The sequence below is a fragment of the Lissotriton vulgaris genome, chromosome 10 (genome assembly GCF_964263255.1).
Source record: "Lissotriton vulgaris chromosome 10, aLisVul1.2, whole genome shotgun sequence".
NCBI classification, from domain to species: domain Eukaryota; kingdom Metazoa; phylum Chordata; class Amphibia; order Caudata; family Salamandridae; genus Lissotriton; species Lissotriton vulgaris.
The window spans coordinates 173606500-173630754 of NC_141698.1; the positions used below are offsets into that span (position 1 = coordinate 173606500).

Sequence of the window (24255 nt, forward strand, 5' to 3'; positions counted from 1 at the left end):
CCTGTTGTAAATCGTTATTAGATCCTTTACATAGGATGTTTATATATTTATATTTTCTATAGGTCTTTTGTTTAAAAAGCATAACTACAACTAAAGATTGCATTACTTCCATAATGCTTCTGTCCGATTTAACAATTACATTGGTTATTCTTTAGTGTTTACAGTGCAGAAACATACTTTTTGTGTGAAACAGTACATTTTATTGCACAGAATCACGTTTGATTCTCCAGCTTTGAATCCTCTTTAGTCTTTTGATCTTTAGAAGATCTGCCAGCTTCTAGTGTAGGTCCCAAAACTCGAGGCTCAGTATTGCAGTTACTCAGGCTCTCTGGATGAACAGTTTTATTTTTTTTAGATTCTAATGACTAGGAACAGGTTCTGGAAGCTCACACCGTAGCATAAGCTTGTTTTCTATTTTGCAGTAAGAACAAGATTGAGATGTTCTCACATGTGGGGAGGAAAGAAAGTGATATTTGCCACTTAGCCTCATGCGTGCGAGCGGAATTCCGCTCGTACGCTGAGATTTTTTAAAACGCACTTTACGTGACGAGCTGGGCTCGTCATCAGCGTGCGAGGAGGCTACGCCATGACGAGCCCAGCTCGTCGTCAGTGTTGAAGGGGTTAAGTAGCTTAAAAACCAGTACTATGTGTAACAAATGGCACTTGACCACGATTCTTTAGATTCTGATGCTTGTCAGAATTGAGCGTTAAGAGGCTGAAAGATCATTATGAAAGTCACATTCACTGAACAACGTTTTTATGTGTACGTTGGCCCACTTAAGAATTAACCATTGAAACACAAGCCAAACAGTAGTAGCTCTATTACATAGCACATTGAAAGACCTATTGCCCTACGGCAGCCACAATGAGCAATTTTTCTTCATGTAGAATGAGCACTGCTGTGTCTTAGGAGGGATACAGGCCTGCTCGTATCAGTACTCCAGGCATGTGACTATGCCCATGGGGTTATCCAGCTTAGATTTTGATTGCTCTCAGTAGTAGCACTTTTACATCTTCTCAAACTAATGTAGCCTTGCATGTTAAGTATTATGTACAGCTTTGGATGCATTGTGTTCTGCAGTCATTTCCATGGTTTCAAAACAACCTTTTTGAAGCTCGCTTATCTTTGAAGCTCGCTCGTCCAATTATATTAACATCTTTAGATGTGCTTGTTGGCATGTCTGTGGGGAGTGGGCCCCAGGTTGATCTGATGAACATTTTAATTACTTGTGCCAGACTTACTATACCAAGGGTTTGGATCCAACAAAACCCACCTACGGTTATGGAATGGTGGAGTCTTAATAAGGAAATTTACAATATGGAATTTGCTTTGGCGTTAACCAGGGGATTGCAAACTAATAATGCAATAAGACTAACATTCTTTTTTTTTTTTTCTTCTCTGTTATGTAATGTCTTTGATGCTATATGATTTAATTTTACTCCTTGCTCATGTTATTTTATGGAATGAGTTATCTCTGTATGTACTTATGAATTTTACGTTTTATACTTTGCTTACTCATGATGCTAATAAAAATAAATAAAAACCTGGGAAGCCTATTTATCCTGCTTCTGTGTCGCAGGAACTGTGCTAGAATAGTCATTGGTGTTTGTTTGAGACCTTCCTGACTGGGTGACCTTTTGAACTTATTCAGCCAGTAACTATTGCTTTGTCCCTTGGGGGTAGATGTGTGATGTACACAAGTTTGCACTGAGTACCATGAGTAATCATTTAGATTACTGCAGGAACTGATGTCAACCTTGCCAACCTTGCCTGGCTCTGCATTCCCTCGGTCCTTTAATTGCAAACTAGAATCGTATCTCACCGGGCCAAGTTTCAGTTAGCTTTATTCAAGCAAGATGAAAAGGTTTGGGGTTGCCACATCTATAACTAGCTCAAAGGAAATCTATTTGAATACATCTCATCTTGCAAAAAAAGATGCAGAGAGCTAGAAAAATGAAATGCTTTAATGTATCGTTCCAGAGAGGAATGTGACCACTTAACGCATTTTTCATGTGGGTTAATTTAAAACCAGTTAAATAGTAAATAGGTGTATATGCCATTACAGGGAGTGTTAGAGAAAGGGGTTCTAGTTGGGACCGCCTGACTGGCCACCCTATTTCTGCCTCCCCAAATTCAAGTTGGCATTGTTTTTAATAAGAGTAATCCTCCCTGAGAGAACCATGAAAACCTGCTTCTCTGATATCATGTTCTTGAGGCGAATGCTTTAGCTACTCTCTGTTGAACCTAATTATATTACCAGTGTTGAGCATGCCAGGCTCCTGAGACAACAATGTTATGTGAGCAATGATGTGATGGTATTGTGAGGCTATGCCTATCTGCTTCCAAAGATGTGCATAGTTATTATCTGCTATTCCCATCTTTTTTAATTAAACTAAAGTTGTGTGGTATACATTCCTTAGGGTACAAAAGCGTAGTTGGCTTTGCTCTGTTTCGAGCAGATGTAACTTTCTTTTTAGTGTATGGCTAAGCAAAAAAATATTTTGCATTAACACTGAGGACATAACCTCTTTTTTTTTTTTTTTTTTCTTCAGTTTGCAAGTCTTGCTCACTTAACTACCTGTGTCCTCGGATGTCTTATTGTAGTGGAGAGCTACTTCTTTATTTGTCCATGTCCTCTTAAAAACAGGGCTACGTTGTTTTACTGAATTTTTAAATCAAGTAATACACTCTAGCAGGACTTGCATAACACATCTGTACAAATTGAAGCACATAGTTTAATCCCTTTGAGGTCTCTACTTATTCAGCCTCTTTTAGAATTCTCAGTCCTTCATCGTCTGCAAAACCATGTTTTCATGTAGACTTACTCATCTTGACTCCATGAGGCGAGACTTTTGTTGTCCTTGTTGAATAATCAATTGAAGGTAGCTACTGATCATGGAGGGACACAGCTTCATTTTCCATTTCTTTTTCCCTTAAAAGTGTACCCACTACTGATTTTTCATGGCCGTAAAGTGTTAGTCAGACTTGCTGCCTATGGGAATAGAGGTTAGACATATACCTGGGCCACAATGCTGTAGATGGAGCCCACGGTGAAATATCTAGCGATCATTGAGAGAACCCATTGCGACACAAACAAAATGCCATGTAGAGCAATTCTGTCATAGAAGTCTGGTAATCGGACTCAGGCAGTCACACTAAACTCATTTAAGGGCTCCTATTATCCCTCCGCTCAAGTCTACTGCGCAATAAACATTGATACTTGGGAAGATGTGCGGAGACCCTTAGAAAAACCTTGGCTCAGTATTAAAAAAAGTGATTGCAGTTTTAAACCAGCATTGGCATAGCCAATAGGTCTTGACAATGGGAGTGTTTCATTATAGAGACAACAAATGGGGTGTTGCAGTGGGGAATCAGCAAATTAACTAGTAGGCTGTGGTCCAAGGCTAGCAAATATGTTAAAATTATTTTAAAAATTTTGCATGCTGCAACAGATAAGCGCTGTTTTTTTTAAAACTTGGGACTGCTATTAAACTTGAAATCTTTAAAACATTTTTTTTTGAAATTGTAAAGAAGAAGCAGGAATAAATTGCCCATGGGAGGGAGGAGGGAGCTACTGGGAGAAGGGAGGTGGGAAAAAAACAACCGCAAGGAAACCACCAGAAACCAAAGTACCCTCTTTTTCAGTAGAAGGTATGTGGATGTGAATCCTGCCAACACTGAATGAGTAACAGAAGCAGTGAACCCCTTTTTACAGACACAAACAGTATCACCTTAATGAGTAACAGAAGGAGGCAATCCCATTGTACAGCCACAAAGAGCATTACCTACATAACACTCACACGTGTTCTAATGCATTGAGGTGCTGCCACTTCTCACTTGTACTATGCATATTCCCCACATGGCCTGTTTTTTTGTTGTTGTTTGCATCTTAAGAAGAGGTTTCCTTCTGTTATGCATCGACTCTGCAACACTATTTTATGGCACATGCCCGGTCTTTGACAAGGATTAGCTCAAGCTGTGGACACAGTTTTGTGCAAACCATAACATCCGACCCGCAGATATGGTTTTGAAAAACAGAAAAACTGCACATTTCAAGTCAGATTTTGCTGCATTTTATAAAGTTCTGAACCGGTGTAAGCAAAACTATAGCTGGTAATTGGTGCCTGTTAATTTTAGATGGTATTTTTACTAAATCCGTGAAAAGTATGGTTTTTATAAGCTGGACCTGTATTTTACTGTCCAATGTTTAACATCTATGTAACAATCGCTAAATGCAGCAGAAACATTATGTAACCCATAAACAGGGGATATGGACGGCCACGTTTCATTCATAGAGTGCATTTACATTTGGCTATTGATCACCCACAATTGTTTCAAACCACTGTTTCACTGGAATGAGCACAACTTACTGCCTGACATTCACTAAAAATAAAATGCCCACATTTTATTTATATAAAGCGTTGTATGTGTATTTATTAAAAGGGACATGTTTTTGATTGGGAAGATCTCTGCCACGGTTTAACCATCACGCAATTTTGCACAACTCCAGGGAAGTGGAAAAGGTTCCGCAAGCCAGCTTGCGTGCAGATCCATGCAGAGATCAACAAGCTGAGTCCGGAATTGATAATTTTGCCAGGTGAGGTCCACGTGAAAGCTCAGCTGCTTAGGCCGCTGCATGTTATTGTAAAAACACCGTGCTCCCTCTGCCCATGCACCCCTGCCCCTCTGGGTGGTATGGAGATACAGCGGATTACCTGCTGGTTCATGTCAGCAGCCGTATTCAGCTACCAGAGAAGGAAGAGGCCCCACTCGCTGGTGGCCAGATGCATAGCAAACTGCCCTAGCAGTCCCCAGCAGTGTTCCCAGCACAGCGCTGCCCTGCCCCTATCTCTGGCGCAATGCTTCCGGCAAAGAGCACTGTATTCATCTGAATTAGTTAATGTGCCGGGTTACTGTGACACCACGATTCGATTTTTAGTTCTTAATAAAAAAGTGGTGCGTCCGCCATTACATAGAAGCGCACAACGGGCGCTTGTTTTTTACCTCTTTCTCCCTTCCTCTACCTGTCTCCAGGCCCTCTCCCCCCTGCTCCGCCCTCCCATTGGTCGGCCCTGAGGAGGGAGTGGACAGCCCATGTGGCGTGTCTACAGAGGAAGCTGTTCTTTTAAATAGTCAGACCCAGAGCTCGAGGCTGAGGGAGTGAGGACTGCTTAATCGGGCCGAACCAAACCGGGTTGGAAACAGGTATGGAGGGCAGGGGGCGCCTGGGCCGTGGACCTGGACCGGACACTGCTGCCGGGTCGGGTGTGGATTGCGGGGGTGTATTGGGAGCGGGAGAGGACGACACCAAACCCGGCTAAACGGAGCGCACATAGGCAGGGCCACGAGTGGGGCCCTATGTGATGCGTGCGAGTATGTCACTGGAGGAAGCGGCATGAACGCAGCAGACCGGGCCGACATTGTTTAGTATCAAACTCTTAGTGGGGATGGGAGTGGGCAGTGGAACCGGGCCGAGCGGGGGTACTGGAAGCAGGGTAAAGATGGTGTGTGAGGTGGCCGGGCCAATCACAGGTACCAAGGACAGAGGTCACAGGGTGCTTGATAAACAAGGAAGATGTGGGGGCAGGCAGGGGTGAGTCCAGGACTGCTTTCGGCGGCCGGGATGTGCGCACATGTTAATGCGCACTATTTTAAAATAAAAACAATTACGCTGTGTAAGCTAGGATACTGAAGTTAGGCTGTGCTGCTTCTGGAATGAACGGAAGTTACATATGGCATGAAGAGCCAATAATGAGGCTGATAACAAAAAGAAATGCACAAGTTAACTGATCGCAAGCCAAGAGAAGGTAACCAGCAATGGGTGGAGTTTCGACACCCATATGGATTACCAGATGTCTCGGAGAGACGGCGCATGCGTGCTGCCTAGCCGAGACCTAAAAAGGAACCCATCAATCCCAAATCATTGTTAATAAATGTGGTAGAAAATGTGACCTCAAAGTCTTGCTCCGTGACGGTTTACTATTTTAGTTGTTTACTCAGGCTATCATGGATGAAGCAGACTGCTTCCTCAGCTAGTAACCTGGTTAGACCTATATATTGACTATGAGGTCCTTGATAGCTGGTTGCCTGTCTATCTGGAGGAGTGCTATGGTCCATTGGCCCAGTACCAACAGATCTTACCAGTTTCCCTCAAGACACTTGAGCCTCCAGTAGTTGGAGCCTCAGTGAGTGGGTGTCGTTTAACATTTACCATGTCTGGTTTGTGACAGTTGGGAATTATGATATTCAAAGTAATTATAGAGGGATCATATTTGTTCTTATGGTACAGTTTGTGCAAAGCTTGTAAGTATGATCACATTTAGTATGATCCATTTTAATAACATTCTGCCACATTAGATGAGATACCTGATCAGTATTGTGGTTGACCGTTCTCAGCCTTAACATAATTATTTTACACTCCCTTGAGTAGTATTTGGTCGCCAGAGAACTTGATCTGCCTTTGAACATGGTCAGCCAATGTTGAAAAACGGACCCACTTCGTTAATTATCATGTACACGTTTATAGTCTGCCACTGCTGTACCCATGTAATGTGTTTCTAAAAACTATGTTTCAAACTATTTTAGGTAATCCAGGCTGCACTGAGCCAAGTGGAGTCAGTTGCCCAGGGTAAACTCACCGAAGCTGAAGTTACTAGAGCAAAGTAAGTTGAGTATATGGTTACAAATGTAATTGTTCAACAAGTAATTTAAATATGGTCCTTTTGGCTTGTGTTGAATGCTACTTTTTATTTTGAAATGTATTGAATAACTAACTTAAAATAATTGAACAATTCCATATAATAAATGTATGTGTGTTTTATATTGCTTTGAAATGTAAAACACAATCTCTAATTTAGCCGAGGCTTGAAAATTTTTGGGATAGGTAACTTGTGGGAAATTAGTTTTACTTTTATTTGGCTAGAATGGAAGAATGAGAACAAAAAATCCATTACTTTTCACTGGTGACACAGGTTGAAATTTCACATCAATTGAAACGTTTAGGATTTAATACCCACCATTCATTTAAGTGTGACAGTCTTTGGACCTAACCTTACAAAATATGCAACAATGTTGGGAAATGGGGTAGGCAGCACCGGATAGTGTGGAGCCTGGTGACTCCGCCTGCAATTTCAGTGAATTTGCATGTGTATTTACAACTTTTTCGTTAATGTTACTTTTAAAATGTCTGCATGACTTAGATTTAAATACTTTATTAGGGCAGATGCTGCAAACCACAGTAGTAAAATAAACAAAGCCTGTTTGCAAAGTCTGTACTTGTGGTAGTCAAGTAGGTCGATCAGCAGAATGAGGAGTACAGCAAAATGTACATTCGGGTTGCACCATGAAGCATGGTAAATGTTACGGTAGTAACATTTTCTGATAAGGCAACTTAAATACAAAACAAACATAATCATTGGTTCAAAAAACAAAGAAAGGATAAGAGGGACAATAATCATGAGAATCAGATTGCAAGACCAGCACAGTAAATCTTTCTGTATCACATCAAGTGGCAACTTGGCCAATAACCACATCATAGTAAAAGCAATTAAGGAACCATTCCACCCAGGAAGGAGTTGGGCTAAGAGCAGGAGTTCGCACATTTCCAAATTGTCGTGAAGAGCCGATAGTTGGGCTGCATTAGCGTGAAAAGGACAATCGCCTTCGTTGGCATAAAGACTTCTGAACCGGGAACAGCATCGGGGCCCCCGTCTATCGGGCCCCGCATCCGCATTCAAAGGGCAGCAGCAAACTACAGCAGAAGCAGCGCCAGATTGGGAATATAGAATGGGGGTCCCGAGGTCTAGCCCACCCCGGTCGGTATATTGGGATGTAGGGACTGAGAGGGTGCTTCCAGCGCTTTCCCTGAAATGTATTGGCGGTACGGACCCCAAATGTCTGTAGGGCGGGAAGAGGCCGGGAGTTGGTCAGAATATTCCACACTGTTGACATTGCAGTATGCCACGCTCCTTAGCCAAGCGGCAACAGAGGGAGCACGTCGAGAGCACCAGTGTAGTGCGACCTCTCTCTTGGTCAGAAGGAAGCAGATTGGTGCCAACTTGCGAATTTTGCGGGGAAAATTGGACACATATCCCATCAGGGCAATCTCCGGTAGGACCGATAGTGGCAGGCCCAAAATCGCACCCAGTGTGTCATGCAGTTACACCCAATAGGAGTGTAATTTCTGGCAAGTCCAGGAAAGATGGGCAAAGTCGGCCTGAGGGGCATTGCATTTAGGACAAGTGCCGGGTCGATTCCGTTGGCCAACGCTGGGGTGTGGTACAGCCGTCGAAGGAATTTAAAGTGTATAAGTTTGTGCCTGCTATTCATTGAAACCTCCCTTGTCGTGGCACAGCATGCCTCCCATTGATCGTCAGAGATCTGGGCGCCCAGATCCAATTCCCATGCGGCGCGAACCGCCTCGTCGGACGCTGGGAGTGAGGACAGGTAGAGTTTGGACACGACATGGGCCCCCGAAGAGTTCTGGATAATGGATGTGAGTGCCAGAGTGTCATCGGGCGGCAACGGGAATGTAGGAAATGTAGCCTGCATCAGTGCCCTGAGTCTTGCAAACACAAAAGTATCCATGAAAGTGCGCTCGGTGAAGCGGGGGTCTTCAGTAACAGAAAGAGCATGGCCATTTGGGAAAAGGTCACCGATTGTGTTCAGTTGGTATTTAGAGAGTGTTCGACTAATCAATGTTTCGCCTGTTATAGGGAGCCAATGTGGGTTGGGAAGTGGGAGGGCCTGAGAGTACAGAGTGTCAACTCGCAGTAAGCGTCTGAGTTTGTCCCAAGCCCAAGTCGTTGTGGTGAGAGGGAGTATGTCGTGTGGATCGCGGGGGAGGCCTCTGGGAAGCACAGCATCCAGAGACACTGGGAGCGCGGCGTCTGCTTCGGGTTTCAAATGTTGGATCCTGACATCAGGGTGGTACCAGGGGTGGGCATACGAGCATTGGGCCACCAGGTAGTAAAGGTGGAAGTCTGGGACTCCAAATCCGCCCCTCTCGTAAGGGAGTGTCAGTGCGCTCCAGGCAAGGCGAGGGCGCTTCCCTCCCCAAACCAGTCTCAGCAGGGCAGTGCGCAATTGGGTGAAAAAAACCCGTGTGAGAGGGATGGGAATGTTGTTGAAAAGATATAAAAACCGGGGCAGAACCACCAGTTCACTATAGCAATGCGCCCAGCCATCGATAAAGGGAGAAGGAGCCATCGGTCAGTGTTGTCCTCCAAAAAGTCATGGGCGCGTCCATAGTTCAGGCGGATAATGGACACTGTATCTAAGTGGATGTGTATCCCAAGGTATTTAACGGAGTCTTCGCACCATTCCAACGGGAGGGAGCAAGGCCATCTCGTAGTGGCGAGGGTGAGAGGGAACAGTTGTGATTTGTGCCAATTAACCTTAAGGCCGGAATATTCACCAAAGCGCATAATTTCAGATAGCAGAGGCTGCAGGTTGGTCTCAGGGGAGCGGACGTATAGAACCATGTCGTCCGCGTAGAGTGACACCAGAAGAGGCCCGGTGCGGAACTGGAGCCCCCTGTGCAAGTGCTTCTCTTGAAAGTGCCGGACCAGAGGATCCATAGCCAAAATAAAAAGTAAGGGGGATAGGGGGCACCCTTGTCGCGTACCTCTGGAGAGAGTAAACCTGTCGGTGATAGTGCCATTGAGGCGAATATGTGCCGTGGTTGCTGTGTACAGCAATTCAACGGTCGCCACAAACATAGCGGGCATGCCCATCCTACGCATCACATCCAAAAAAAAAGGGCCACTCCAGAGTGTCAAAAGCCTTTTCGGTGTCCAGAAAGACCGCAGCAGCCGGGATGGCGGGATCAATTCTGTGCAGGACCGAGAAGAAAGTGTGAAGGTTCAGGGACGTCTACCTCTGAGGGACGAAGCCAGATTGTACTGGCGAGATAATAGAGTTCACCAGCAGCGCAAGCCGCATTGCGAGCACCTTGGCCAGGATTTTATAGTCCAGGTTCAGGAGTGACAGGGGGCGATAAGAGCTGCAAACCGTTGGGTCGCGGCCTGGCTTGGGTAATAAGACTATAACCGCCTCACGGAGCGTAGGAGGGAGAATACCGGACTCCAGGGCCTCGGCATAGACCTCGACCAGAATGGGCACCAGCTCCTCCTTGTATGTTTGATAGAAGTCGGCTGTGAAGCCATCCAGGCCCGGCGCCGAGGATCCCTTCAGCGAGTCTATCGCCTCCGCGATCAACTCGGGCGTGATGGGGTGTGCCAAGAAGTCCTGTATGTACTTCTCCTAGAAGACCATAGCTATTTCATTAATATAAGGGCCGGGGTCCCGGCGGTCGTCAGTTAGGGCAGACTTGTAAAGGTGCTTATAGTAAGTCAAGAATGTGTTGCAAATGTCGGGAGTATTGAAGTGTGGCGTGCCATCAGCAGCAACTATTTGTGTAATGTACGCAGCCTGCCGAGGAGGGCGCAGCAATTGAGCCAATAGCCTGCCCGGTCTATCTCCCTCGCCATACTGGCGCGCCGAATGCTACTTGCCCAAATATTTCAGTTTCCTGTCCGCCGCGTCCCTGAACTCTAAAAGGAGCTCAATGCGTCTTGTTTCGTTAACCGGGGAGGGGTCAGTCAGGATCTGGGATTCAATAGCCAATAGGTCTGTTTCTAGGCGGGACAGGGTGGTACGAATTTCGCGCAGCGCTCCGACATGTTTGGTAATGCAGACCCCCCTTATGGTAGCCTTGAATCCCTCCCATAGTGTAGCCCATGCGGTCACCGAGCCAGTGTTAAGGTCGAAATAGTCTTCAATCGCTGAGCGGATCTCCTCCGTGAAAACTGGATCCGTGAGTGCTCGCCCAGGAAATCGCCATTGCCGCTCATACCCACCCAACCTGGGAACCGCAAGCGCCTGAACCACCGGGGAGTGGTCCGAGATGGTACGTGGCAGGGTGCGCAAATAAGTGACCCAACCCGCCAGGCCTGGAGAAAGGAGCCAGTAGTCGATCCTGGTGCTCGTGTTGTGGTACCCGGAATGGTGCGTGAAGGAAGGGGAGGCCGTGTGACGCGTAGCCTCTATGTCCTGAAGTGAAAAGTGGGAGCAGATATCCGCCATCGCAGCGCGGGATAGCGGTTTGCGGTCAGGGCAGGGGGATGTGCTGTCTCTGCCGGGGTTCATCAGTAAGTTAAAGTCGCCCCCCATCGACAGTAGGTCGACATCTGCGTGTAGTAGAGACAGGTGTAGCTCCTCAAGGCAGGCCGGGGAATCGACATTAGGACCATATACCCCTACAATGGCAATCTTATAACCAAACAGCAGCCCATGGAGAATCACATATCGTCCCTCCCCATCAACTTTGCTACCAGTCAAGACAAAGGGTATTCGCTTGTGTATTAAAACTGCCACTTCACGTGCATATCTACTGAAGCTTGAAAACACTCTGTGGGCGCCCCAACTCCGCGCGAAGGAAGGAGTGTCTGATTGAACCATGTGCGTCTCCTGTAAAATAAGAATATCAACATTATGTCTCACTGCATATTGTAGAACCTGTTTCCGTTTTCGGGTGGAGTTCAAGCCGCGGACATTCCATGTCATCAATGTTAGACTAGAAGGGCCAGTCTGCAAACCTATCCGGGCCATAGAGTCAAATCAAGAATCGAGGGCAAGAAGTGGTCATTGAACAAACCAGTGCCATGTGTCTCACAATCAGATACCAAAAAAAAGAAAAAACAAGGAAAATACAAACACCCCCGCCCCCACCCACCACCCAGCCTCCCAGCACCCCATGAGAGGCAGAACCCCACTAGTTGCAAATCAGCAATGCAGAACAACAAGTGCCAAGTAGGAAAAGCATATGAAAGTGGCTGCATAATGCAATCTAGGAAACCCAAGGAAAGGAAGCAGAACATATCAGCCCGCGCTTGGGGGGGAAGCAACGCTAGCCCCCGAGCGGGCAATCCAACGGAACGATGATAATGTCATAAACGAATAGGGATTAAAGGATTGTTAGCCATCCCTGCAAGGAGAAGAATGAACCAGAACTAGAGCGTAATGGACAGTCAGCCCTGCCCAGCGTCAGTAAACAAGTCAGAGCTGGCCTGCGTGTCCGGCTGCAGGGGAGAGGTGGGTCTGGAGCCAGAGGCCGATCCAGGCCCTTTTTTGTACGTGTGGCAGAAGTCCTGGACCTCAGCTGGAGAGTCAAAGATGTGAAACCGGCCATTAACGTCCACCTTCAGCCGGGCTGGGTAGAGCATGCTGTATTTCAGGCCCAGGTTACGAAGAGCCGCCTTGACGCTGGTGTATTTCCTCCCGGCCTCTTGCACCATAACTGTATAGTCCGGAAAGAAGGACAACTTGCTCCACTGCCATCTCACCTCACCCATCTCTCGCGCCTCCCGAAGCGCGGCATCACGGTCACGAAAATTCATTATTCTGGCAATGATGGGTTGGGGTAGCTGTCCCGAACGAGGTTTTGGTCCCCAAGGACCTGTGAGCTCTTTCCACAACAAAACCATCTGTGAAAGTGTCTTTACCAAACAATTCAATGAGGAGGTTCTCCACGAAGGTGTCGAACCGACCAGTGGCTGTAGTCTCCGCCACGCCAAGGATTCTGATGTTGTTTCGCCGGCTGCGCGCTTCTAAATCCTCGTTCTTGATTGCGACATCTTTAAGAATCTTTTCCACCCTCTCCAGTCGCTTTAGAGCTTTGGAGGACCCGTCCTCCAGGTCAGATATTCTAGACTCCGCCAGGTCCAGTCGCCGATCGTGGGCTTGCACAGTTGAGTTGATGGCAGATAGTTTTTGCTCCAGACTGTCGAATCTGGTATCAAGGGCTTTGAAGCCTGCACGCATCTCCCCCATCATGGTGGCCATCATGGACGCCGCCTCGCCATTGTCCTGCGCCACTGGAGCTCCCGATGCAGCCCCCGGTGGGGGGTTGGCAGCAGGGAGAGTCTTGTCGAAGTTAAGGGTCCTCTGGGCTGGATCCTTTTTCCCCATCTTGGGGGGCGCGTGGCGGGGCCGCAGTCTCTGCGACAGAGGCGGTGAGCAGGGATCAATGGTAAAGCAGGCCGATCTGTAGACCACCAAAGACCGGAAGCATGGGTAGCGCGACAGGCAAGTGTTCAGGCCGCAGCCTAAGTAGCAGAAGTGGGGGCGACCAGGCAGTAGTAGTCAGCGCAAGATGGTGCCACGGAGTGCAGGAGGGAGCCACCCAAGTCGTGGCGAGCAAGCAGAAGCCTTGTGGTAGCGATGTAAGGTGGCGCGCTGCTCGGTCGCACGGCGGGGCCGCTGTATGTTACCAGGGAGTGCCCCCAAGCCGCCCAGCAGGCACGTGGACCGCCCCTCCCCCGTCCCCCGAACGCGCCCGCACCAAGTCCCCCCAGTTCCGCACGAGTCCGAAACCCAGTCCCCGGCTCCCGCTCCCCCACGGGCCCAAGGCCTCAGCCGCACCCGAGAGCCCGGAAGAACAGGGAAAAGACGGGACCGAGCGGCAGGGGGGTCAATGCGCAAGGCCGCTAGGGGTAGGAGCGTGAAAGAGCGGAGCCGCGGCCGCAATCGGCTGAGCCGCACTCACCCGGCGCACCAGCGCAGCAGGGAAGATGGCGCCGAGGTCCGGAGGCCTCAGATCCCCTCCGCCGTGGTTGTCGCGGCCAGCCGCTCCCGCGACTCGGCAACTTCTCGCTGGCTGCCCCGGACCATCAACCCTCATCAGCCAGGATAGCGCTAATGCAATGGCACAGCGAGCAAGGGACCCACGTCTGGGCTATCCCATCCCACTTAGGGGAAAAGTGCTGCAGCAACAAATGATGGAAGGAAGGATGCAATAAAAATACTTTGTATTGTATTGCAGCATTTCTGAAGTGCTTAAAGCTTTTTGGAAGCAAAGTATAAATGGTTAATCCTTGACATGAGTTTCGTCAGAGGCTGGTAATTCGACTGATGTCTACCTTCTTGACGCTCACCAAGTGAATTAGACTGGAAATTAATCTGAAATTAATACAAATGGTGGCACTTTTTTTGTTGTTGTTTTTTGGGGGGGTGTTAGTGGGCTTACAGTAATTTAAAATTAGTTTCACTGTTTAGAGCTTACCACAGTTTACTGAAGATGATATATCATGCTGAAAAATATTTGTACTCCTTTATGTATTCGCCTGCATTTGTATGGATGCTTACTCTTTGGGGGGTTTTTCCTGGACTTTTTTTATTGCGTGAAATTGACCCGACGGTATCAGAGCGCTTTACATGAGCACCAGTTGTTACACAAGGACACATTCATTCTTGTTAGGTATGGGGAGATTAACCTCTTCCATGCTCATGACAAGGTCTGCTTGTCATGAGACACTGTGGAGCTGTGCTTATGGCGAGTTGACCTTGTCATGATCCATGGACTACTGCAATTTCCAGCACAGGAGGGGAAAACCCCTTAGCAGCCAAGGTGTTAAGTGATTTGTCCAGAATCCCAGGATGTTGAGCTTCATTGCCGAGACTCGAACCCGGTTCCCTAACGTCTAAGTAGACCACTCATGCCGTAAGGCCAAATCCTCTCCCCATGTTGCATATAAAAATGGAGTGACTGCATAGTTAGGCCACATCCTCTCCACAACTCTTCTACTCTGGCTGTAGGCAGTCAACACTATCTGAGCAGGTTGTGCCTCATTGTTGGCTACATGCAATGTATGCCTCTCTACTATTAAAGGTACATTTTTCCTCCTCTGTTTACGTGCGGGCTATAGGCTTTCTTGGGCAGTGCCAGAGGGTCCCCTTTCATTTGGTTGATCAATGGCTGACTGAGAGGTTGCTCTTCCACATGGGTGTGTTCATGTATCCACTTTGGCTGCCAAGGATCGACTGGCATATGCTCTAAAACAGATTGATCTGCATTACTAAAGGCATCTTGTGCCTTCCTAACCAAGAAAATTGCTATAGACCAAGAATCATATAGGTTTTAGAGGTTGAAGTGTATTCCCTTCCCAATACTGGATTTACTTTTTAGTACATATTGCCAAATTTAAAAGGATTCGCCCTTTACCTTGCATGCTAATTTTCTTTTCTTCAACATAGGATCTTTCATAGATTTAAGTGCTTGAATCCTTCATCATTATGCTGGGAGTCCTGGTCATTTTCAATATGACGTTTAACTTTATTAACATGCCCATAGGCAAACAGGAACATTTATTTTAAAATACACCTACTGCATTGAAAATAGACCAAATGTAAGCTAATAAGGTTAAATTGGTGTGCACTCCCCCTACTGGGAACCATAGCCTAATTCTACCCCCATCGAGCTGTTGCTCACCACTTTTTCTTTCTCTGCCCTTATTGCCCCCTTTTTTGTAAATGCTTCCTTCTTTCCTCCTTTCAGTTAGTGTCCCTCTGCTTTTTTGGCAGCTTTATCTTCTCCAACTCACAACTCCTACCCACTCCACTTTCACAGTCTGGAGTTCTGAATGTTGTGTAGTTTTCTTGTAAGGTGGGTTGATATTAACATTTTAATGTTTTTCTGAACCGTGCAAGATATTACATATTTGTTTGTTACCCTCGTCTTCATTCTCTATAGAAACCAACTGAAAGCTCGATACCTGATGTCAGCTGAGTCGTCAGACGGACTACTTGACGAAATTGGTTCACAGGCATTGGCATCTGGTACTTATGTGTCCCCAACTGCAGGAGTTCAAAGTATAGACTCTGTATCTACAGCGGACATTGTAAATGTGAGTGATAATACATTTAATCCAAAGGTATCGCAACTGTTATTTCATAAGTTTCATATCTAATCAGAATAATTTGATTATTTATATATATATATATATATATCTATATATATATATATATCCTTCAAGGAGGAGAATGACCTATTGCAAGTTCAACTTTCAAAGGAGAGGTGTTATTAGGTGTTACACAGGTAGCTTCTTCCCATCCCTCAAAATTGTATTGCACCTTTCATCGTGGTTCCTTTTTTCGACTGATTGGATAGTAAAGGAAAAATGCAGCATTTGTTGTGTATCTGCGCTTGAAGAACTTTAGGAGGATGGCTCTTATGTGATTTTGAGAATTGCTTTCTTTCTCCCAGTGTGGTTTGATGTATGTGACTGTATACTTGTGGCAAGCCTAGCAATGTGCCATCTAGGATGTTTCTTTGTATGTTATGAAATAATTTTTTGCGGCACCTCCTACATATACACTATGTTTCTGACATTTTATTGGCAGTTTTTTAAGGGGTCAGCATAGTATTTGAGTCAGTCTGTTTTAAGCGGGTTGAAGCATTGCCATCAGTGTGTACTAGTGTTTCTTCGGCTGGAGATGCAGCATCCGTATGAGGTTTAGCACCGGGTGTCTTTGCCCAAGCTTTCAGATTAGTCTGCTTCTCAGAATGGTTTTATAGGGTAAAACCACATTATCCAAAATACAGTTCCTTGGTACTGCATCACATTTTCTGAGATGTGCTTAGTAGTACAGTGCACGTTTGCCAGTAATTCTATTTGTTCATAAAAGTTCTCCTACATAAGTATAAAAGTGTTCGTAAGATCTTGAAAATTAGGATGCATACAGTTTGTATTGAGATGCTGTTAGTGCACTTTGTATTGTCCTAAGTTAAAAACATTGATCTTTATCCGATGAGAAATGTCAACAGACTATTGTTCTTGCCATTGGTACAGTAAGTTAGACCTATACCTTTCCTTAACAATCCTGATGGGCAAACCGATTTACAGGCAACCTTCAGAGCCCAAATAAATTTAGAAAAAGATCTTCTCCACTTCCACTACTCACAAGATGAACACCTGTGTTGATGTGCAAGGTAAGATAACATAATTACTTACCTTGTTTATCAGGGTTCATTTAATCAGCTTTTTTCCTTTCCTGTATTTGGTTTGTGATTTTGGGAGTAGGGCAACTATAGTAATTCCCATAATATAGACTTAATCGTAGGAGGAGCTGGTATGCCGAGCCAGGTAAACAACAGAATTAAGTTTCTCAGACTTAATGTATTAAAAATCTGATGGGCCTGTTTTATGGGAAATGGCTTGCCTCCCCCTGATGAGATGGTGGCTCTGAAACCCGGAATTTGAGTTCATTGTAAAACACAATATGGACAGTGGACCACTTTTAACAACCTATAAGCACCAATCCAGCTGTCTCCAATATATATATTAAAGTTATCTTTCAAATAGCGTGCAATTTTCAAAATACTCCCTGTCCAAAGAGTATATCCCAACAACTTTTGGGAAAAATCAATATTGAGCCAAGTTTTGAAATGCACCGCTCCAACAGTCAAATTTACACCATATATCGGTGATGAAGTCTGTTTTCAAAAGGAATATTCCAAATGAGATGACGCTGAGTCCGCAATTGCAAAAAGTGTTCAAAATTCCTTTAATGTTCCAATTGAAAAAACCAGCCAACGCGTTTCGTCAGGCGGAACTTCTTCAGGGCGTAATGGTAGTTGAATGTAAATGTTTTCTGAGCCGAGATCCCGAGATGCGATCGATGTCTATGTCCTTTTTCTGGATTTTGGTAACCAAAGTCAGTCACAAGATGCAAGTTACGAATATGGTAGTCACCTTATAACTTCAAAGAGAAGTGCTCCTTGAAAAGGCTCTCCTGCTTTCTCATCCACAGTCACGGTAAGCTGTGTAGTTTATTGCAGGCTGTTATCCTTAAAACGCATGGTGTGCATGTGTGCAATCACCGAGACGCCGACTGAGGATATTGAATGGGACCCTGACAGGTAACTACCTTAATGAGACTGTGTCTATGGAGCTGATTAGAGATCCACGAGCCTAAATAAGTGACATTAAACAACATGCACACCATGCGTTTTAAGGATAACCGCCTGCAATAAACTACACAGCTTACCGTGACTGTGGATGAGAAAGCAGGAGAGCCTTTTCAAGGAGCACTTCTCTTTGAAGTTATAAGGTAACTACCATATTCGTAACTTGCATCTTGTGACTGACTTTGGTTACCAAAATCCAGAAAAAGGACATAGACATCGATTGCATCTCGGGATCTCGGCTCAGGAAACATTTACATTCATCAACTACCATTACGCCCTGAAGAAGTTCCGCCTGACGGAACGAAACGCGTTGGCTGGTTTTTTCAATTGGAACATTAAAGGAATTTTGAACACTTTTTGCAATTGCGGACTCAGCGTCATCTCATTTGGAATATTCCTTTTGAAAACAGACTTCATCACCGATATATGGTGTAAATTTGACTGTTGGAGCGGTGCATTTCAAAACTTGGCTCAATTTTGAGTTCATTGTACTTGAGTCGTAGTTGTTGCATGCATCCATTTAGTCAACAATCAAGTTTTCTTGAATGCAGAGGGCACAGATGCACGTCTTATGATTTGTTCATATCCTCAGCAGGCAGTTTGGGTGCTTGCTCAAAAGGATCTTTTTTAACCTTTCTGCCTCTTTCAGAAGAAAGTAAGCAGTCAAATGGAATTACTTCAGAGGGTCCCTTTCATTGCTGTGTCTGTACCTATATTGAGACTTAAGCAGTGACATGGATTCCTGCTCTGCATGTTAATTTCTCAAGCCAGTTCTCTGATAAACTGATGACACAGTAAAGTCAGAGCTTCTTGGTATGGCACAGCCTGCAAATCTCACTAGGAATATGTTGTGTGTGATCAGTTATGTCCTTCTGTACTTGAACAGAGTACTTCTGTTTTGTCCACACAAACAACATTGATAACCAATCAGGGTTTGGTAAAGCGCAGCGACTTACCAGTTAGGGTCTCTGGACACTGCGGCTGGTGGTATTTGGGGTGCGGCTCTGTTTTGGTGATCAGAATACCCAGGTCGTGAGGTCCTTCCTGAACTGGAGCAGTTAAGGGCTTTGCCTGATGTGGAGGGGGAGGACGTTCCAGGTCTTGGCTGTGAGGTAGGAGTACCTTCCACCGGCTCTGGTCCTGTAGATGTGTGGGACGGTGGCCAGGGAGAGGTCGACTGATCAAAGGTTACTCTTGGGGACGTGGACGGAGAGATGGTTGTTGAGGTATACTGGTCCGATGTTGTGGAGAGCCTTGTATGTGTGCGTGAGCAGCTTGAATGTTGTTGTTTCGACAGGGAGACAGTGGAGATTGCGGAGGTGTTTGGTGATGTCTTTGTGTTGGGGGATGCCAAGGATCAGTCTGGCTGCGGCGTTCTGGACGGTCTAGAGCTTGCAAAGGAGTTTTTTTGTTGATTCCTGCATAGAGGGCGTTGCCATAGTCCAGTCTGCTGGTGATGAGGGCGTGCATGACAGTCTTTCTTGAATCGGAGGAGATTCATTTGTATGTTTTTCGGAGTATGTGGAGGGTGTTAAAGCAAGCCGAGGACACGGCGTTGATCTGGCGGTTCATAGTGAGGGATGAGACCAGTATGCCAGGGTGGGTAGGTTTCAGAGGGCGGGGCCACCAGGTTTCGTCCCAAGGTGAGGGAGTGTGGCCAAGAATGAGGACTTCTGTTTTCTCTGAGTTGAATTTCAGGCAGCTATTATTCATCCAGGTTGCGACAGCTGTCATCCCTTCTATGAAGTTGTGCCTGGTGATATTGGGTTCCTTGGTGAGGGGGAGGATGAGCTGTGTCTCATCTGCGTAGGAGACTATGTTGATCCCGTAGTTTCAATGGTTGTGATGAAGTTTGCTAGTTTGGTGTTGATTGCCTTTTCGATGACCTTGGCTGTGAACGGAAGCAGAGAGATGGGTCTGAAGTTCTTGAGGTCCGTCGGTTCTGTGTAGGGTTTCTTCAGCAGGGGGCGGACTTCGGCGTGCTTTCAGTCAGGGTATGTGATGGTTTTGAGCGAGCAGCTGATCGTCCGGCGTAGCTGGGGTGCGATGGCTGTAGGGGCCCTGTGAAAGATGTGTAGCGGACAGGGTTTAGAGCATGCTCTGGAGTGGATGCCCTTCATGATCTTTAAGATGTCTTCAGTTGTGAGCGGAGTCCAAGTGGGTAGGGTCTGTTTGGTGGTGACGCGGGGGGTGGGGGCTGAGATGGTGCACAGGTCTTGGTTGTCGAAGTTGTAGAGTGTCTTGATCTTGAGGTGAAAGAAGGAGCGGAGTGTTGCATAGGTCTTGGGAGGGTAGGATATTTGTTGTTTCAATAAGTTTCTTTCTATTGAAAATGAAGCTGGGGTTTGTAGGTGTTCACTCAGCTACTGCCAGAGTCAAAGCACGTTTGGCAGCACTCATCTTCACAAATTCCCGATTCCTCTGGCAGAAGAAGAAAATTCTTACTAACAAAAAAGACCGGTGGTGACCTGGCAACATTTTAGAGCCACCAAATGTATCCTCTGCACTTGTTGTTTCCGTGTTAGTTCTTTAACCCCTTGTATGCTGATGACGAACCCCAGCCGTCATGCACTACGGTGCTCGTGTGCTGATGACGGCTGGGGTTCGTCATGGCCCGCCCCTGTTCTTTTGTTTACCGCACAGCGGCGGAAACGGGCCAGCAGCGAAGGGGTTAAGTCGGTGATCAAGACCTCTTTTTCTGAAGCTTGTATGTTAAAACAGATGCGAAAATTCCACTGCCCTTGAATATGAATGTAAATGAAGCATTCTGGCCAGTATTTCATTTGTTTGGGATTTTAAAATGGAAAGTTTGAACACGGACACCCTGTGAGATAGTGAACCATCGTCCAATGGGGTTATCTTCTTCTATGGCCCTTCAAAGCTACTTGTGTGTGAATAGATAAATCTGCTCCAACATTATAGCTGAAAGGTGACATCTTAAATACATTCTTTGTTGATTTCAGACTGAAAATGAGCATGGAGTGCAGGGTTGTCAGTTTACGAAGACCCAAATATGGGTGTGGACGGCTGCAGTGTTGCAAAACTAGTATTAGATAGTTTTAGCAGCTTTTTACTCGCCTTTCAGTCTAAAGGCCAAACAGCCCTTTAGAATGCCTCAGAGTTTGATATCCTTAAGTCTCCGGTTTAAAAGCGTAGCAGTCTGCCAGAGCTTTTTGCACTAATCCACAAAATATTTTTTAGAAATCTTCAGAGGAGTAAATACCCTTTACCTTGTACTGTTGGTGGTTTGATGCATCAGTCTGCTTACTAGTAAGCATTTCCAACTACACTGTATGAGTTGCATTGTTTTCAGTCTATTTAGTGAAAGCGGAAACCATCTTCAGGAGGTTTACTCCTTTTTAAAATAACACGATCTGCATTAAAGCAAATGCTTACTCTAACCATGAGCTAAAATTAGTTGTGTAAATATTCTACATTACGTTATGTTCTCTTTTGTTTTCATCGAAAAACATTTTTGGCATGAAAAAAAGTAACTTTAACCGCTTTGTTGCGTCTGGAATTCCCCAGCGGTGTTGAGGAATTCCACACGTGCGCGGTTCAGACGGACCCCGGCCGTCCTCCGCACACGCCCACCGTGACGTTAGATGGCCTTGGGCCGTCCGACGCACGGAAGAGGTTAAAAAAATATTCATTCACCTTAACATCAGCCAGTACTTGCACACCTTTCTTGATGAGCTGGGTCTTAACTTTAATAAGGCACGCATGTCATTCCAAAGGTTGGATCCCATAGTGGTCTTTCGTTTTAAACATTGCGGCCCTTGTTTAGTGTCGCTGGTTGTATGTGTATCTCTCTTAGTTGTCCTTGTGGTTCTTATTCAGTGTCGCTCGTGTGTCACTACTGTCAGTGTGTCGCTGCGTCTGTGTTCCTTTGCCCTCCCATAGCACTGCTTGGGTGTGCTTTTGTGATCCTTCTACAGTGGCAGTGGTTTTGTATGTGCCAATGTAGCCATACGTCTTTAAATGCCACTGAGGACCTTACTCAGTGTTGCTCATTATGTCACTGTTGTTTGTCAATGGTTCTGTATGCCATTGTTATCTTCTTTAAACAGTACTTTTCGGGAAACAATCTAGTCTTCCTACTACAAGTGCTGCCTTATTTACTAAATATTTTTGAAACTATGCCACAGTTATTTGTACCAATAAAAAAAATGTGGGTCTGCTCTGGTTTTTAATCTGTGTGCACATAGTAACATCCCGTGGTTCTGCAGGCTATGGTGCTCACTTTTAGTATACTAAGCCCTGGCAAGCCTCGAATGCATGGCTTTAACTTTTCAAGAGATAGCATAGGTGGATGCCTGTGATTTGCTTGTGTTGTCACATTAAAGCCAAAACCTACTTTTTTCCATATGTCCCATACTTAGTGTCCCTCTATGTATGCCGTGCTTACACTGCAATTTCCCCTAAGAAGCCCAGTGTCGACTGAAAAAGCAGACCGGGGTAGCCCCTCCAACAACTTTCTGAACTCATCGGAAGCACCAATTATTTGCCGTACAGCCAGTTCAAAGTTGTATTTTCAATGTAGATGAAGGTTTCCTCGCAGTTACTCTCAGGCAAGAATGCAATATTCTATGGCCTTAATGAGCTATTTGATGTCTCTCATGCAGCACATACAGAATTCAGGAGCTGTTTTAAATCAGCGGTTTTGGACAAATCACGCCTGGTTTTTTTTTTTTTTTCGCTGGATTCAAATTCAGAAGTGACTAAATTCAAGTCGCTATTTACTATGTACATGGTTGTAGCCTAGTCTTCCCTGGACAGGTCCTTGGCATCTGCTGTATTTCTGGTTGTGCTGCCTTTTGATAAGCAGATCGGTAAGGTTTTAGTCTATATAGCTTCTATGTGGGTCTTCCACTCCATGCGACTAAGTGCTGATCATTTAAAGTTGTTGAAAATGGTGAATTGTGTTTTCACCCACTATTCATTGTTAAATTCAGCTATGTGTACAATTGACGTTCTACACAGTAGTATGAGGTCCCCACCCCATATGGTGAAAGAGCCAAGCCAAAAATATTGCATGCTTCCATAAATAAAGAATGCAAGTAGAGCACTTCTCATTGCTAAGTAACTGCAATGCAAGGCAACTGTAATGAGGGGCTGAGTCGGAGCGATCAGGCAAGTCATTTTAAATCAGTTGTGCAAATCAGTTTGTTGCTTCCCAGAGTATTGATTGGAAGAAGTGTGTTAACAATGCTTGGAATGTAAATGTTTCATTCTAATTAGACTAAAGGTTATACGTGTAAAATAGTTTCCTTTATTTAATAAAATCTAACTTCATTTTTCAGGTTGCAAAACAGTTTGTCGCTGGAAAGAAATCTATGGCAGCAACCGGAAATCTGTTGAACACCCCGTTTGTGGATGATTTATAGGGTTCACATTAATGCATTCACATTCTTGAACTAAAACAGTTATAACAACAATAAAGGAACATTTACGATTGTTCTCCAGACGTGGTATATTTGAAAGTATTTATGAATATGGATATTTCATAATATTCAGCAATATGCATAAATTCTGATTTTGTTGATACGTAGCACACACATGTATATTAAATAAATGTTTCTATTCCATCGTTTCTATTTGTAATGGCTTTTTGCAGAAAATGTATTTTAAGTGCATGTCCTACTGTTTTTTTTTCCTGTGGGAAATGTAAAACAAAATGATCCATGGGGGCCAACAATGCTGCTCCTTCAGGTTACCATTTGCAGAGGAGAGGTACACTGACCTCCCACTTGCTCTTTAGGATCCACATGATGTGAGGGACCCACAGAATGTTGATGGAAGACATCACAGTGAAAGCTTTCTGTCAAGGAATTTTACATTATCAAAGACCATTAAAGTAACCCGCTCGAAAACCATGATGAAAGGTCTGTTCACCGAATATAGTTTGCAAAAAGAGTTTGAAGACTTGATCGTCTCATCTGTAGTATGTCTGAAGTCTCAGGTCGATCTCCAGAAGGACCGAGTACGTGCAGCTAATGTACATTTCCCCACTGCTGTTCATCACTTCCCGGAGAATGAAGTACTTTCTGCTGCCTCTCCTATTCAGTTTTAGCTGCAGATTGTATAAGTGACCTATCAGATGGGGAAAGAAAGTCTAATTTCAGGTATAGGCGTAAATTCAGATTTCGGAAAACTTGAAAGGGACACAGTTATGGCGCAGTTTGCAAACAAAGCAATGTTCATTTGAATTGGATTGGTGAAGAGCGCTGGTTCTTCCATGACTGCAGGAGGGAAGGAGGCGATGCTGTAACGTGTCAGCTGTGGGTCTCAAAGTAAAGGTGTTTGGCATGAGTGAATCCTGGTAATTTCTACAGTGGCCGGTAGGGCAACAGCACGGCGCATGACCGGAGAGGGGGCTTGAAGCCTAAGATCTGGAAATTTCCCTGTACATCCATAATTCACTTTCAACCCCTTACCTGCCAGAGAAAGGTTCATCTTATGCTCTCAGTCATATCAAAGAGTTCTTTATGAATTATTTTCAAAAGGA

At 45.3% G+C, this 24255-nt stretch overlaps 1 protein-coding gene across 2 annotated transcripts in view; it reads left to right on the top strand.

The window, feature by feature from the left end:
• The window catches only part of UQCRC2 (ubiquinol-cytochrome c reductase core protein 2), a 135218-nt gene extending 111878 nt beyond the window's left edge, over positions 1 to 23340 (top strand). For both annotated transcript variants that reach the window (XM_086940817.1, XM_086940818.1), the window contains exons 12-14: positions 6587 to 6663; positions 15531 to 15684; positions 23051 to 23340. In XM_086940817.1, coding sequence (XP_086796943.1) covers positions 6587 to 6663; positions 15531 to 15684; positions 23051 to 23134 — 315 coding nt within the window. In that variant the 3' untranslated portion in view covers positions 23135 to 23340. The remainder of the gene's footprint in view (positions 1 to 6586; positions 6664 to 15530; positions 15685 to 23050) is intronic.
• Positions 23341 to 24255: the final 915 nt, after the last annotated feature.